This window comes from Prinia subflava, chromosome 4 (genome assembly GCF_021018805.1).
Source record: "Prinia subflava isolate CZ2003 ecotype Zambia chromosome 4, Cam_Psub_1.2, whole genome shotgun sequence".
NCBI classification, from domain to species: Eukaryota; Metazoa; Chordata; class Aves; order Passeriformes; family Cisticolidae; genus Prinia; species Prinia subflava.
Genome location: NC_086250.1, coordinates 63,265,207 through 63,282,012, shown reverse-complemented (window position 1 = coordinate 63,282,012; position 16,806 = coordinate 63,265,207). Strand labels below are relative to the sequence as shown.

At 35.8% G+C, this 16,806-nt stretch overlaps 1 protein-coding gene across 1 annotated transcript in view; it reads right to left on the bottom strand.

Annotated features, from left to right (window-relative positions):
* Positions 1-2,574: 2,574 nt before the first annotated feature.
* Positions 2,575-16,806, bottom strand: part of GNAI1 (G protein subunit alpha i1) — a 39,866-nt gene continuing 25,634 nt past the window's right edge. The window contains exons 5-9 of the mRNA XM_063396973.1: positions 16,359-16,487; positions 13,133-13,262; positions 11,787-11,940; positions 10,705-10,918; positions 2,575-10,603 (exon numbers count right to left, since the gene is read on the bottom strand). Of these exons, the coding sequence (XP_063253043.1) occupies positions 10,728-10,918; positions 11,787-11,940; positions 13,133-13,262; positions 16,359-16,487 (604 nt within the window). The 3' untranslated portion in view covers positions 2,575-10,603; positions 10,705-10,727. The remainder of the gene's footprint in view (positions 10,604-10,704; positions 10,919-11,786; positions 11,941-13,132; positions 13,263-16,358; positions 16,488-16,806) is intronic.

The window sequence follows — 16,806 nt, the reverse complement described above, 5'->3', positions numbered from 1 at the left end:
AGTGACTCACTTTATGAAATGACTTCTAACATGTCCCAAATAACTGTGGGGAATTAAATACTATCCATGTCTTATTCTCATTAAATGCTACTCCAGATAATTCACCTCAAATGATCATTTATGGAAACAAAGCAAAAAGAGGTCTGCATTTGTGGTCAGAGCAGGCATTCGTGTAGGAAATGAGGCAACTTCTGATTGGCAACTTCCAATTCAGGATGAGTTTGTTCACTTTAAATGGGAAAGATCTACAAAGTCTGGTTTTGGCAGTCCTCTAACTCACCTTGGAGCATCACTGCTTCATCCCTGATTTAGCATGGTTTCACACTTGGCACTCCACTGCCTCGGGTCAGACTGACCAGCTGTGTCTCCCAACATTAAAACCGCAGGCAGCCAGGAGTTTTTGCTCCATCACCAGGGTAGGAGTGACCGAAAACACTTTTGTAAGTACCAACCCAAATAAAGCCACATGATTACAGTTCATAGTGGGGCATAAAGCATGTAAGAACACAACACAGCAAGTGCTCAGAAACAGGTGCTAAAAACTTCTTCAATCATATGTAAGACATGTAGCTCAGGAGTTGCACGGAGGACAGGCAGAGGCTGGGTAAGTGACCATGTAATCATCACAGGAAGCTGTTACAGAAGAGGAAGCACGTAAGGATTCTATATTGCTTTAGAAGGGTTTATTCTTTATATTTCCACAGTGTACATCTGACAGCCTCTTTCCCTCTGCTTCCTCTCCAAAACACTAAATATAGCATTCACAAAACAGATGTTAAAATCTTATTTTTCAGCTATAACCCATCCCACAGCCACCAGCACCCCCAGCTGCTTCCTCTTCCCCAAGATCCATTCACTACATTTCCTGTTACCTCCCTCTCCTAATAAAAATTCCCCTAAATCAATTCATCCCTTGGCAAGTGCATTTATTGTAGCTGCAGACAAGTAACAAGAAAGGGGGCAAAAAGCCCTGAAATTGAAAGGTACACACTGGTCACAGTTTCATGGCACTACTCAGCATTTATCAAAATGTGTTTGATAATGGCCCAAGTTAAACTACTGAGAGATTTCAGGCAGCCTGAACTAAAAAGTAATTTTGAAAAGCACTAAAGAGTAATTTTAAAAAGCACTCAAGGCTTCAAGTGCAGTACTAAAACAGAAAAAGAAAACATGCATGACATTTCTAAACTGCAGAGGAAACAATTATCATGTCCATATTAATTGATGTATCAGCAAGACTGTAAGTACTTGTGGGGTTTTTTAACAGTATCTTAAACACAGCTGTAGTACTATAGAACATAGAAAAGAGTGCAACAGAAAAAAATGTAAAAAGGAAACCACAGAAGGGAAAAGACCTCTAAATTAGACCCATTAAATATTTCAACCCATAGCAAGACAATGAGAAACCTTAGTATAGTTGAGGCATTTTCCATATATTGCATAAGATCGTAGCTCTAGAGGAGAGATGGTGATGAAGGAAAACTTTCCAACAGACAGGATGAATTTTTTTAAAAGCATTACAAACTACCAAGGCCACAAAACTACCTACCTGCCTCTTGAGCTGAAGACTCTCCAGGGAGCAGCAGGCAGATCTAAAGCAAAGACCCATTGAACAAAGCTATCCAAATATCCCACAGAACTCGAGTTCTGTCACTCAGCTCCAGCTCCTCCATTTATCTACAGTCTTTGGCACCAGAAGCAAACTCATCCTAGTGAAAAAATACATTCTGATGATGCTACTTCAGGATTATCATTCTCTGTGGCATGACCTCCAGGTTGTTTGACAGCAATAAAAAAACTAATCAGATATTAAAGATTAATCAGAATAAGAGGATAAATGATTGTACCTTTTCACCATACTTCTTATGGCATTTCTCTTTCAAAGAATTCAGCATCACTGGGCACCTAGAATCAAAGAATTCAGCTGAAGAGGTGTGCTGACAGAACAGCTAACAAAGTACTTTACCTTGGTATAATGAAGTGCTATAAACATCACTTTGCCATGTTTAAGGTACAGAAGCTGTGTAGACACATTAACTACAATTTTGCCTTCCAGAACAAAGCTCATAAGAAAGATCAGCCTTAGAAGTCCAGCTTATACCTCCTGGGCCATTGGAAAATTGACTTTCTAAGAGTCTCTTTTTGAACACAGCAAAGATTAATGGCTTTAAAGCAGAATAGTCGTTGGCAATGAGGTGAAGAAATGCTTTCACAGCAGCCTTTGGTTAGAGTCAATTCAGGCAAGGGACAAATACCTTGCAAGGAAGCTGCATGCCTTCATTCAGGAATTTAAAAGTGTTCCATTATCCAGTTAAACTCCTGCAGTCCTGTTTCATCATTCAGACTTTCCTCAGCAAGCTACCTGAATTATTTCAGAATGAACACAGTATTCTGATTTTTGTCTGTCTCCCCCTGGTCTAATGGCATTATGAGTTAATGAAGCCATCAATTAACTACTCTTGTCTGACCAGAAACAGAACAGAGGCAAAAAATGGTTTTAGTGTTTTAGTATTTTATCAGTTTTCTTTTCAACTGTTTTTTGGTGGGTTTTTTGGTTTTTTTAGGTGTTGGGGGTTTTTTTTGTTAAAAAAGGGTATTAAATTGTTTACTAATCTACAAGCCTCTCGGGTAATGTCTAATCTTCAGGAATGGAAAATTTTGAAGCGTGTTGAGATGATTCAAACTGATATTTTTTAGTAAAACACTCATTTCGTATTCCATCCCCATCCATCCTACCAAAAGGAAATTAAAAAAAAAAAAAAAGCTTTCCACTTTTAAAGCCCTTTCATTTATAAATAACTTCACAATTCAAGATACACAAGGAGGAATCGAAATTGATGCAAGAAAATACTGCAAGAATGAATGGACTCAAAATGCATTATACAGAAAGTCTCCTCAGGCCAAATCCATCTGGCTCGAAAGAGAAACAGCTAAAGGATGACCAGGTCAGTTTGAGCTGGTAGCTCAAAAAATGATTAATTTCAAATTGAATTAGATGTTATGAACTATTATAAATAAGATGTTCTCTGTGCTGGAAAAAAAGTCTGAAAGGATGATTTTGTTATCATCCAAAGGTGAAGAGGAGGGACAGCAACATTCTCACACAACAGAGCACCACCAGCTCAGGTCCTCCCTTGGACAGCGACAGAGTTCAGCTTCAGTTCAGAGCAAGGAGCTGAGTAAGGGTGAGACCTTCTGTTGAAATAATTTTACTGAGTAGAAGACACAGACATTTGTTGCAAAGGAATGAATAATTAGTATTGGTAACTGTGACACAGATTCTAGTCCTTGCAGGAGGTCAGTATCATATAAATGAAATCAAATCAACATGACAAGGCAAAAATAACAATTTCAGAATATTTACTTGCCCACCATGTCAGATTTCATAAAAGATTTTCTCAGATTTCAGCGGGCCAAATGTAATTCAAACATCAGACTGAGTTTGAGACTCAGCATCCCAACTGCCAGCTGAACATCCTTGCAACTGGACTTTAGAAAACACTATTAGTGCCATCATCCCCTCACTCCTGTAGAAAGTATGGCAATGAGAAATGCTACCTGGCATAGATCTATTTCAAAAATTGAGTGTCTGAGATGCTGGCATAACATAATGATGTGTGTGTTGGAAGAATGCAAGTCTTAGTTACCTAATATGCAATTTTAATTTTGCAATTTATTTCCTTAGTGATCATGCTTTCCCCACTTCTCAGAAGTCCCATGTTTTGTTGTTTTAAATAATGTGAACAACACTGCATTTGCCAAATGCTCAGAAAATATATTAGCCCATGCCAGCTGACAGGCAATCACTTGAAAAACTTTTAACTCACTTGAAATGCTGAACATCAAAGTGAAACAAATTATGCACTTCTAGTAGAACTGCTCATTGCTTTCTGCAGTCCTTTTAAGGTGATGGAACAGGTAATTCCTTCCAAAGCTTTCTGTGAAAGTCAGTTTGTGTAAACAACCCATCTGCAGCAGCCATCAGTTTGGCCTCAGATGACCTGAACACTTGTACTCCTGTAATTCAGGGTCCTAAATCTTTGATACCATTCCAGTACTTCTTTCCTCTTTGCCAAGGATGTCAGTGTACTGGATTAACACCACCAGTGTTATCAGGAAGTGCTATCAGTTCTTTATTGAAATTCCACAGGAGACACAAATGCTGCATTCTGCTTCTCTTACAGCCTAAGGAAGCATTGTATTTCCACATTGGACTTGGGAAGACTCACACAGAGCACCTGGAGTTCTGTATTCATTTCACAGATTTACTTGGGGAAAAATGAAGTGATATAAAATAGCTTGTTCCTGTCTCTGCACTTTAATATTTAAAACAATATAAAACTCATTTAACCTCACGATTTATCTTTCAGATCATCTTTGAAATGCTGCAACACTAAAATTTCTGGTGGTGAAAATAAAAATCTTTCAAGACTAGCAAACTATTACTCTGCCAACTATTCTTCCTGGCACTGCTTTTAACTAGAGGAAGAAAGATCTTGAAGTACTGAGAATCTGATAGCACAACATGCTCCAAGATTAAGTGTAAAACATACCAACAGCTGTCTCCTAGCAGCACCCAAATACATCATCCCTAATTGTAAAATTGTATTAAGCCTCAATAGCATTCAAATACAAGCTTAATACAAGACATCAGAAGTGCAGCTGTGTCCCTCCTCCTCTACCTCTCTTCACTCTGCTGAAGAGTGCTACCTCTCTCCTCTCCAAGAGGATCAGGGTGCCTCCCACCCATTTCTTTTTGCTGAGTAGTTCAGAACCCTTTCCCTCAACATATGGAAGATCAGGCTGAGCCTTTAACACACAGACATCAACAGCTTCTCCTGGGAAAGGACAAGTAGCTGAGCATCTGCACACTTCTCACTGTAACTGTCTCACAATTAGAGCTCCAGATAACAAAAGCAGGCAAGAACATACCAAAAAACAACTTCATGCCACAACACTCTCAAAGCTGCTTTCTTCAAATGTTGGACAGAGCTGTGAAGATCATTGCTGAATATTTGCTTTAATGCTTTCCCAGAACATTAATCTCATACATGCCCAACAGACTATAAAAATCTTGATGTTTTTTGGTCTCAGTTGATGATAGAATTTATTACTTTCTTCCATTCCTTGAGTCAGAGGGCCAAAGACTGAGAACTTTACAAAGAATTAATAGGTAGAAAAACAAGGCAAACTAACTACATTTAAGCAAAACCAACATAACTCGGCTATAAAAGATACTGGCAGAATCTACATGCAACAACTTCAGAATCTCATCAAAGGTACTCATCATCATGTGCAGTCCCTAACAAATTCAAATTTTTTTTCAATTATCTGTCTAGAATTATGAAGGATTAAAATCACATTTTTGTTAAATGCCAAAAATAGTAGAAAGGCCATCATTATAAAGTGGATATAAAGTAATATAATATCCTTGTTGACCTACAGGCCAAATTCACATTTTTAACATATGTTCTAATGTTTACAACAATAAAATCACAATTCTGGTGGCTGTGTTCAGTTTTACATTCTAAATTATGCAGTTGATAACTATAGTTTGTTGGTCTTTTTAAATGAACTCACCTTCTCACTTTTAATTGTTATTAATAGAAATTAAAATATAATTTTTGGCAATTCACACCAAGTCAAATTTAATAGCATTCTCACACAAAAAAATCTGTGTTTTAATAAAGCTCTTGATGCAAGTTAGACAAGGTATTATAAGTTTGTGATTTATGGAATCAAAACAGGAATAGCTTGATCTCTGTTTCAATCTATCAAAATAAAAATCCTGACTTACAGGACAAGTATTAACATTTTTTAATTAAAACTATTTAACATTCTCAGGATGACAGTTTCACAGCATTTTTAGAATCCATTTTGTGGGTTGGGGGTTTTTCATCACGTTTCAAGAGAATCACGGCACTGGAACAAAGGAAGAGTGAAAGTTTGTGATCATACCTCCCCATATATTTTTTACAGGAAGATGCTGTAAGTTTCTGAGACAAATTATTATGAAACTATGTACAAAATAGATGGTTTATTCATTTTAGTCAAGAAAACTGTTCCTTTATTTTGACAAATGCAGAAAAGTATGTTTCTATTTGCAATGTGTTTCCCTATCACTCATTGGTACTGTACTGTCTCACAGTGCATTCTGATTTTGTAGACAGGAGGACACTTGGTAAGAGGTACTTAAGATGTGCTTGGTGTCATGTTCTAAGGACTTCTGATCAGACTATGGTTCACCGTAGAACTGTAAACTACAGAACAAAAAAGCTTCACCTGCTCAGGTTCTTGGTTTCCTAGACTTTTCTTCATGCTTTTCAATACAAACACATGCAATTTCAGGTACACTTATTTTCTAATCCATCTGCATATTCTTACATTACCATATTAATAATAATCTTACATCAGGCATCTGCATGTTCTTTCTGCAAAAGAAAGTACAGACCAGCATATTCTGCACGATTCAAGGTTCCCATTCCTCAGATGTCGACACAAATAGCACAACCCGTGAGGGAAAGCACAGTGACACCACCTCTACCTAAACTTCTCTTAGTGGGAGGACAGAAAAGGAGGAAGACTAAGGTAGCTGGGAACAGCTAGTTCTGTGAAGCTGCAGTGACTTCCAGTGAGGACATACTTGGTTTTAAATGCCTTTTGTTCCACTGCAATTAAAAAGAGTCAAATTTCAGATAGCACATTTTTATCAGTACATCCTTGCATGCATAATCTTTTCTTTTGTAACAGATGCTCTGAAATTCCTTTCAGAATTGACACATAGCACTAGAGAAATAGTTCTACTACAGAAGTGTATTTTTACACTGTGGGCTCAATTTTTCCTGTCTAATACCCAGAAGGCAGTATGACCAAAAATGATATAGCATTACATTACCCCATATAGATCTCAACCTATTGACTGCACTTCTAAAAATAAGCCTAACTATGCCTTAGATCAAATAAATTACTCCTACAATAAACTGCTCAATAATCCTGATCTGTGTTGCGTCAGGTAAAAGTCAGTCTTCTCACTACTACAAAAACAAAAACAGAAGCAGAGCAAACCAGCCAGAAGCACCTTTGCAAAGCACTGCTTCTAAATACACTAAGGACAAAAAGCTTGATAAATGCATTTTAACGGCCATTTTTAAGCATATATTCATGACTTGGAAATATAACTAAAAAAACCTCTGGTCCTAGTTCCCTCTACGTCAAGCCAGATTCTTTGCAAGAACTCCAGAGACAAAATCACAAAATGGTTTTATTGCACCTATGCAACTGAAATTTCAATATTGCTGCTCAACAGAGTGCAAACACTTTACACTTTTGCAAAAACTACAAGCACTGCTTACAGTCCATGACTGATTAAGATCCTCTTTTACCAGTCTCGCCTTCCACATTCATGGCCCATGAGTGCACTTCCACAGGCTATGAAATTCAAGGATGAGGTGCTTAAAGACTCTTGTTGCACCTTCTGCACTTTTTAAAAAATGAAATATAGTCAAGGCTTTGAAGCTTACAACACCGGCATTACTCTTTGACCCACAGGATCTTAGTTACTGTCATGAAGTATAACAACTTCAAGACACATTCACACAGTAGGATAGCCAGCATCTTGGCAGGGTTTCCTTTTTGCTTGATTTGAAATAGACAATTATCCTTTAATTTTCCCCAATTCTGAATGCACACCAGCCACCATGCTGTTCAGCATGCTGCAGATGGATCTCCTTTGCTCCCTAAGGTTTTATGTAGATTTTAAATCATTAGGCTAATTGCCTACATGGAACCAGAAACAGCAATCCAGCAAATCTACATTGTTCCCATGCTGTGATCCTGGACCTTGTTTTAGTTAATGAGAGGTTACTACATTTAACATCCAATTACCTCCAGATTCCATAGGTGTGATAATGAAGCCAAATAACAAATTTTCCAAACCACCTCTCTACAGTGTTAAGACTTTTAAAAATAACTAAATGTTTAATGACAGCTGCATTTCACTGAGAGACTCCAACCACAGACATGTACAAGACCATAGGGCTGGAGAAGGTCTCCCCAAAGGCCTGTTTTTTTACATTTACTACATTTACAAGGAATGTAAATGCCTGAAGGAATTTCTTAGGTAATAGAGGGAACTTCTTTGTGTCATGCTAGAGAAAGCAGTTTGCCTGCTCACTCTGCATGAAGAAATCAGAGGAATGGGGAACTGGAAGAGAGAAGAGCTTAGGCTGCTGAGGGCCAAGACTGACTCCCTTAGACAGGGGTGTACCTGCAGCATTTCCTCCATTTTCTGCAGTGCTCTGATGGGGAAGCAGGCTCCTGATGGAACAGGGATGTGGAGCCTTATTACAGCTGCAGTGGAAATTAAGTGTGTGTCTCCCACCATAACTGCATGCAAACCCTCTTGTAGCTTTTCCTAGAGAAGTGGCCTAGGCTGACAACTTTCTCTCTGGATAAAGATGGATTCACCAGTGCAGCATCTCTACAAGGAAACATTCCTGCTGAACATGCATCAGGTCAGAAAAAAAAAAATATTATCTGTGGACTAGCAAGCCCAATTACTTCACAGTTTTGTTCTGTGTTAATATATGAATACTTCATAAACCCTGAACTACAGAATTCCAAAAATTCTCCGACTGAAGGTGTTAAGAAAAATAATAATTAATATTAATAAAAAAATGCTTCTAGCAGAAAGTTTTTACATTTACTCCTGACTTCCTATCTTCCCATTTTTACTACCTAGTTACCTCCACAGAATGGATGCAAAAAGATTTCCATCAGCACTTTTAATGAAAAACATTTCTTTCAAGCAAGGCACAAAATTTAGATTTATTTAATTTGATTAATCCCAATTTTTGTTTTACATTAAGTACAAAAACCAGCTGGAACGTAGGTGTAAATACAAATCCACAAAGTAGTTCAGTGAAATTTAAAATCATAACCAGAACCGTAAAGCACAATTAAAAGCAGCCCAGGATATACAGATTGCTTACCATAACTGCTGAAAGAGCTCATAATGGATCAACATATTTAACAACCTCCAGCAATAACTTATCTCCTTTCTAATCTTTCATTTAAAATGCATTTTTCTATTCTGTACCTAACAAAGAAAGCATTAAAGAATGAGGAGGGCAGGTAAGTTTCACTCAAGCAGAGGCCTAACTTAAACACATACACAATCAAAAATTAAACAACAGAACAAAGACTTCAATATTTTGAACATTTCTAAGAACATAAATGCTAAGTTAATATAGAAAAATAGCCACAGGCTCCAAGACTTATTTACTTCTCAACGAATTTATGGTGTACTGTAGCTGCCTGAAATATTTTAACAATTATAGAAAATTGTATCTCCAGGTTTGGTACGTTCATGTTTTCTAGATGACAACACACATTTAAGACAACCATCAACTTATTTACAGTTAGAAGCTTAAAATCCTTTTAAAATCTGTTTTAAAAAAATCAATTTTGGCACTATCCCTAAGGCAATAGATGTACATAAGACAGCAAATCACAAAATGAAAGCATAACCAGAAGAAAATCATCTTTAACTTATAAGAAATTGTGAGGCTATAATTAAAGAGGAAATTAACGAATCAGCACTTCTAAGTCACTAAAACATCCTACCCAGAACACTGAGGATTCTTGTCATACGCAACAGGAATTTGCTTTAACCTCTGAAGCCCCCTTATCTTGTGGGAGAACCCAATACTTCTATGGTTATTAAGTTGTCAGTTTTATTACCAGAAAATAGCAAAAAGTTTAAGGAGAACAAGAATTTATGTTTTAAGTAAGCAGAAAAAAACTTTACTCTGAAGTCCAGCCTTTTCTGTCTGTTTAAAATACCCCAAAAGTAATTTTCCCATTCATTCCACTGAGTAAAGACCACAGCATCATTTTTTATTGGTATGAATAGTTTTAACCTTTAACTTCTTTTTTGCATTTCCATCAGCCTCAGTGATAGCTGACCCTTAAAAATCAATTTCCCACTGTTGCCACATCTTCACTACAAAAACTGCAAGCCTGGATTTCATAAATTGTAGATTTCATTTAAATTTTAAAATAATCTTTGCATTTATCCTAAATTTATAAAAAGATTTTTTTTCAAAACTTAAGGCAAAAACAAGTTTATTGGTTATGTTTCTTTAAGTCTGAGAAGGTGTATGAGACTGTTTAAATATCAAAAAAGCTAACGTCATATACAGTATTACCAACAAAAGTAAAGAATAAGGCAGCATGCACCCTTAAGATGAAAAGAAAATTTAATTTTACAAGATGTTTAAATAATCCAAAGGCAAAAAGTGTCTGTCTCCTCTAAGAGTATCTTCATAAAACATGGAAATTTTAGAGGAATGTTTTAGAGGACATCAAATTACTAAAATATTCCGTTCAACGTTTATACAAATACATTACTACAATTGTAAGTTTACATACAATCAACTGACATCTCAGTGTTAACTAATTACTTAAATTTACAAGACAAACATAAATAAAGCTGTTAAAACAGGCAAGTACAGTACTGATCTATCATTGAGCACAATGCATTTTGTACTTCTTTCACCTTGAAAAGAATCAGATTAGAATTGTGCGAAGTCGATCTCCAAACCTAAAAATAAAATAAAAGAGAATTAAGTATATCTATGCAGGTTTTACACAGCATGGGCATAATCCAAATGTTCAAGTCCTGTTTTCAGGCATGTAATTTACCATTTAACAACCTTTGTCTGTTCTCAGAAGAGGCCACAGTCTTTAAGGTTATTTTTAATAATGACATCAGTTACAGCATCAAAAACAAACTGCACATTTTTTGTGTCTGTGGCACACGTGAAGTGAGTGTAGATTTCCTTTGTGTCTTTTCTCTTGTTCAGATCTTCAAACTGACACTGAATGTAAGCAGCTGCTTCTTCGTAAGTGTTTGACCCTAGAAGAAAAAAATTACTCAGTAAATTGGTTTCCAACAGAGGAAAAACAAGATGCACACTATCTTTGAAGGAAGGTGTTCTTTGGAATCAGTTAACCTAAAAGTGAAGAAGAAAAATTCCAGAGCCATTGCTTTAAGATACCATTAAAAAAACCTTGGAAAGAGATCTTTTGGATGCTAAAAACTTAGCACTCAATTCAGTTCCAGGTGAAGAAATAGTCTTTCCATTTACTTCAGTGCCAGAGGAACAATTCATTAATGACCCATCACTTTCCCAGTTTAGGATATTTTGTTTCCTTCATTTAAGTTACTTGCTTTCATTTTTTATGTTTTTAAAAGGTTTGGGGTTTTCCCACACTCAGTTAAAGAAACTTGGCATACACATTTCTCCCAAGCTTTTTACCTCCAACGTGCTATTTTCTGTCTGAAGATACAATAAAAATGCTGAGGCTTGTTAAATGAATTCATGCTCTTTTGCTGTCTATTTCCTGAGTAAGTCACAAAGTCAAAATCTATGTACACTCTCTGTTCAAATATCTCTCATGTATCTCAGGAATTTCTACTTATATCAAAGTGTAAAACTAGAAGAACATCAGAAATAAGAACAGGCTAAATAAATGAACCTGAACAGTTGCAGCAGTAACATTTAAATGCTATCAGTGGACCAGCACTACTGCACCTGGTTAAAAAGATTTAAGTATTGTTTTATTTGGCATCCATCAAAACAACCCGTCTTAAATTTCAGGTCATATAAATAATTCAGATGGCTAGAGTTATACAACTCCTCATGATCTGTGCATCAAAAATTACATATTTTAACAAAAAAATAACAAAACCAAAAACCTTGACATTTGCATCCCTCCAATACCTGCATATTCAGGGTAGCAAATAGTGAGAGGACTTCTTTTGATTTTTTCTTCAAAAAGATCTTTCTTGTTCAGGAATAGAATAATAGAAGTGTCTGTGAACCATTTATTGTTGCAGATACTGTCAAACAATTTCATGCTCTCATGCATCCGATTCTGTAATTGAAAAAAAACCCATCACTTTCTATTTTATCAGACTTAAGTAGTAAAATAAAGATACATATTTTTGATTACTTACAAATGAAGCAGTTACAAAACTAAGTTTTTAGCAAACAAGAATCACATTTTACCGCAGGGAAATACAGAGAGGCCAAGACTACCACAAAGATCACTTCCATGAGATGGGTTTAAGCAACTACTTTTTCTCATTTCCAGGTTTAAGATTTTGATATTTCAGATTTTTTTTGTGCGTTTTGACATTTTGCAGTACAGATATTCTACAAGAATTGCTGAGTTACCTGAATTTGTCTTAACACTGATTAGATCCTCTGGAAATTGAAAATAAATTCTGCACCTAGCTGATATTCCAGAATAAGGAAAAAAGTTCTACAAAGCTAGAGAATCAAGTAAGCAGGTATTTTAACTCTTACCATAATATTTAACTCTGTAGAAAAATACTCCAACATGTAAGTACTTTGGCCAAGTTCCAGTCATTTAAGTAGCAGGATGCTAGCTATGACCTTCTTTGACTATATTTGACTTGAAAGGTTTTCTTATTTCTCTTTCCTCCCCAAATTATATTTTATAGAAAGTTGCAGAACACAAGGAAGAGCACAAGAGTCTGTTAATGATTCACATACAGAGGTAAGCATCACTGCAGACCACTCAAGATAGTAAAATGCACCCTGTGCACAGTGACACGGAAGGAGTAAACTCTTGAAAGAGGAGAAAGGAGCCGAGGGTGTTGGAAAGGAAAAGGAAGAGAAACATTTCTGCAGCTAAGACAAGAGATTGGAGAAACACAGTTAGAAAGAAACAAAAACTGAAGACTGAGGAAGGAAAGGAAAACAAAATGTGGTAAAGTAGATACAGGTAAGTAAAAAAATTTCTTACTATGTACTTCTAGCATCCATAGAGACTAAAATGTGTATTACTGACAATGTATCCTCATTAATTTATGCTTCTTTTAGAATATGAAAAGTGTAGCTATTAGTATTCCTTCTGAGAATATGAGAAAATACTTTGAAACTCAAAAGCATGAATTCTATCACCATTTCACTGAGACCTTTTGCACAAATCCCACACATCTTATAAAGCAGTAATACTTCAAAAGACCCATTTATAGCTTTCCTTCCAAGCTTAGCTTCTGTCCAACAACTATTCCCTTCTTCAACATTATGGTACTTGCCATTTCCTCGTCTTCAGCCAAGACCAAGTCATAATCACTTAGTGCCACACAAAAAATAATTGCTGTAACACCCTCGAAACAATGAATCCACTTCTTCCGCTCTGATCTTTGGCCTCCAACATCAAACATTCTGCAAAACAGAAGTAAAAAGCGGTAGATGAACTTTGGAGTTTGTAGCTTTCTGAATATTAACCAACAAAATCTGGAATTATCAGCTGTGTAAGTTTGAGAACAATATCTGAAAAAGAGGGGGAAAAAACCCTATAACATTTATTATTTTTCTCAGTATACACCTCAATTTTAATACAGCCTTAAAAGTCTTCCTATACATTTTAGAGAACGTGAGAAAGTATGAGATGAAAGATAAACAAAATTAACTATTTACAGTATCATATTTCATTAATAAAGTTAATTGTAATCTGTATAACAAAAATATTAGTTTCCTTTACTAAAACATCCATCATAATAAAAGATACCGATCAACAATGTGGACTGTCAGTCCTCGTGAGTTTTAGCTCCTCTCTCTTCTAAGTCAAATTACAACTTAAATCTACTCTTCAACTGGCCATGTTTAAATGGGATATTTTTAGGAGATTATCTTAGAAGAAAAAATAAGCATTATATAGTAAAAAAGAACCCTCCTTTTCTCTTCAATAAATGCATTTTTTGAAATGCAATTAAGTCTCATATATGACACACTTACTGAAGCTGACTGGTGTTTTTTATTATCCTTCTTTCCTGTTTTCCATGAGTTGTAAGATTGCAAGTACAGGGCAGGTAAAAAACCCTACTGATTTAATGTTAGTGCACTACAGAAACACTATAAATTGCACTTGAAGAGATTCAATTACAGTTGTTATTTTTAGATATCTTCAAGTGTTCCAAGTTGCTAGGTTTTAATTTGAAAAAAACAACCAGTAAAAACAAGTAGAGAAGGAAACAAGTTAGAAGAAAAAGAAAGACCCTTTGTTTTCTGATGGAAAACTGTCAGAAATACTGTAACCTCTAACAAAGTCTTCTACTTGGGTAAAATACTGCACAAGTGACAATGCTCACTGCCCTTTTAATGTTCTACATTGAGATAATGTCATGTTGAAAACATTTCAAAGATTAGTCCTGCTGACAAAAGGATTTCCTAGAGGTGTTCCTTACCTTCAGAAGAATCTTGGATGGGAAGTCTGGGTATCACCCTTTACAAATATGAGCCAGCCATCAACTACTCTTACTTAGTTCTCAAATAATTAGCAATGGCTGTACCCATAAAATATGTTTTGTGCTTGTATATCTTAATTCATCCCTTAAATTTTCAGATGTAATCACTTCTGTCAATTCTAATGCTATGCTTTATAACTTTATACTGAGACCTGATTTTCCAGAAAAATTAACACTTCTACAAAAAAAGTGTTCTTTGAATACAAAAGTAATAAATAATCAGACTCAACTTTTGGACTAGTCTATAGAAACAGGATGAAGATGACTCGCTATTTGCATTTTGGATTGAATCAATAATCAAAGCTATGCTAATTGCTTTACAGAGAAGCAATTGAACTGAGGCTCAACCTGAAGGAATCTAAATTGCTTTATAGAGAAGCCTTGAATGGAGGCCCAACCCGAAGGAATCTTAACACACACAGAAGAACAGGAAAGAAAAGATAATGAAAGAAATTGATCCTGTGCAGCTAGTCATACTTATGTACCCTTGTCTTAGTATTAGCGAGCCTTTCATGTGTTTGGACGATCTCAAAAGTTCTTTTCAGGGTTATGTAAGAGTGTGCTATTCTAACCCTCCCAATAAGTCAGTAAGCCTCTTGCCTAAGGCACAGGTACAGGTGTTTGAATGTACCACATTTCAGAGAAATAATTCCACAGGCCTGCCTCAAAGACACATTTTACAGAAGTGTAACCATATGGTCCTTGTACAGTCCCAAAAATCTGTACAGACTGGACTCATCTATAGGAGGGAACAAGAAACACAGGAAAATAGAGAGCTCCTGAGAATACTGAAGTCCTCTCTTCAGGCTTGGCTAAGAACTACTCTCTTTAGGTTTGCAAAAGATTCATTACCATTTATCAGCTATTCTTTTGTGGATTAATACAAGTTTTGTATTCTTAAACTCTAAAACAAGGGAACAAAACACATTTCCACAGTAATGATTTTCCTGAAGTATCCATATTTCAGTATTTGCCATGCATTTCCATGAGAAAAATATTTTCCATGAAGACATGAAGCAAATGTATAATACAGACATGCTGAACAATTTCTGCAAAATCTAAATTCATCTTTAATGTGTGTTTTACTGATTTTCTTCTCATTCTTCCTCATCAGTAGGAAGTAGAGTACGCTGATGGTTAACACTATCTTGTCTTTTCACCTTGAATGCTGCACATGCATCAGGGCAAACTTCAAGAGCATATTGTGAGAGGACAAGGGGGAATGAGTTCAGAGTGAAAGAGTTTAATTTTACATTAGGTATTAGGAAGAAATCCTTTACTGTGAGGGTGGTGAGATATTGGAACAAGTTGTCAAGGGAAATTATGAATGCCCCACTCCTGGAAGTGTTCAAGGCCAGGCTGGGGCTTTGAGCAAACTGGTCTAATGGAGGGGGTCCCTGTCCCCTGCAGTGGGGACAGAACTGGATGATCTTTAAGGTCCCTTCCAACCCAAACCATTCTGTGATTCTATGTCTTTAGACATAAAGTGCTCAGAATATTATCATTATTTTCTCAATCTTGCACCACAGAAAATTAAAAGTTACATTATTTCATCTCCAAAATACTACCTTAAAGTATAGGACATATTTGAATTCAGCTCTTTGGGAAAATGGATTTACTGTTTCATACAATACCAGCAAATTCTTCTAAGCTTCCAGTTCTCCAACACAACTTAAAACAAGAATCCAATAGAACAGCTATTTAACATGGCAGAAAATGCAGTATTTTGTTTTGAGTTTTAATTTATATCAAAAGTATCCTTACAAAACATTTTCAATATAACAAAACATTTATTGGAGGTCCAACAACTCTCATGCGTCTTCTAAAAATTGAGTCAGGCACAAGAACTTTTTTTTCTCTTTTTTTCATAAGAAGTAGGGGAGAAGTAATCAAACTTGTGAACTTGTGGTTACATGGTTACACAAATTTGTGAAATTACACCATTGAATGCCATATTCCACAATTTTACAGGAACTTTTGATGGACAGTTAACCATGCAGCATGATTTACATACTTAAAATGAAGATCTTTGAAAGTGAAGTGAGTTTCCACTATTCCTGTAGTTTTCACTCTAGTCCTGAGAACGTCCTGTTGAGTTGGAATGTAGCTGGTTTGTGCTATCCTGTCCAAGTCATTCAAGTAACTAAAGGTAAAAATAAACACTGCTTTCAGTTATTTATAAAACAGCAATAAAATAATTACAAAGAATTACAGAAGTTCTAAGTCCATTCATTAGACTGTGCTTGAATTTTATAAATTTTTTCTCTGAGACACGAGACTCAGTATTCCACCTAAATTTCCAAGTTTTTTCGAAATAAGCTTTTGAGACACAACGATATTGCATCCTAGATGAAACAAAACTTATGCAATTTATTCCACTACAAATAATTCTTCATTAGAAATTCTGAAATGCAAACAAGGTTCCATATACATCAATGTTATTAGCACTAATTAGAACATCC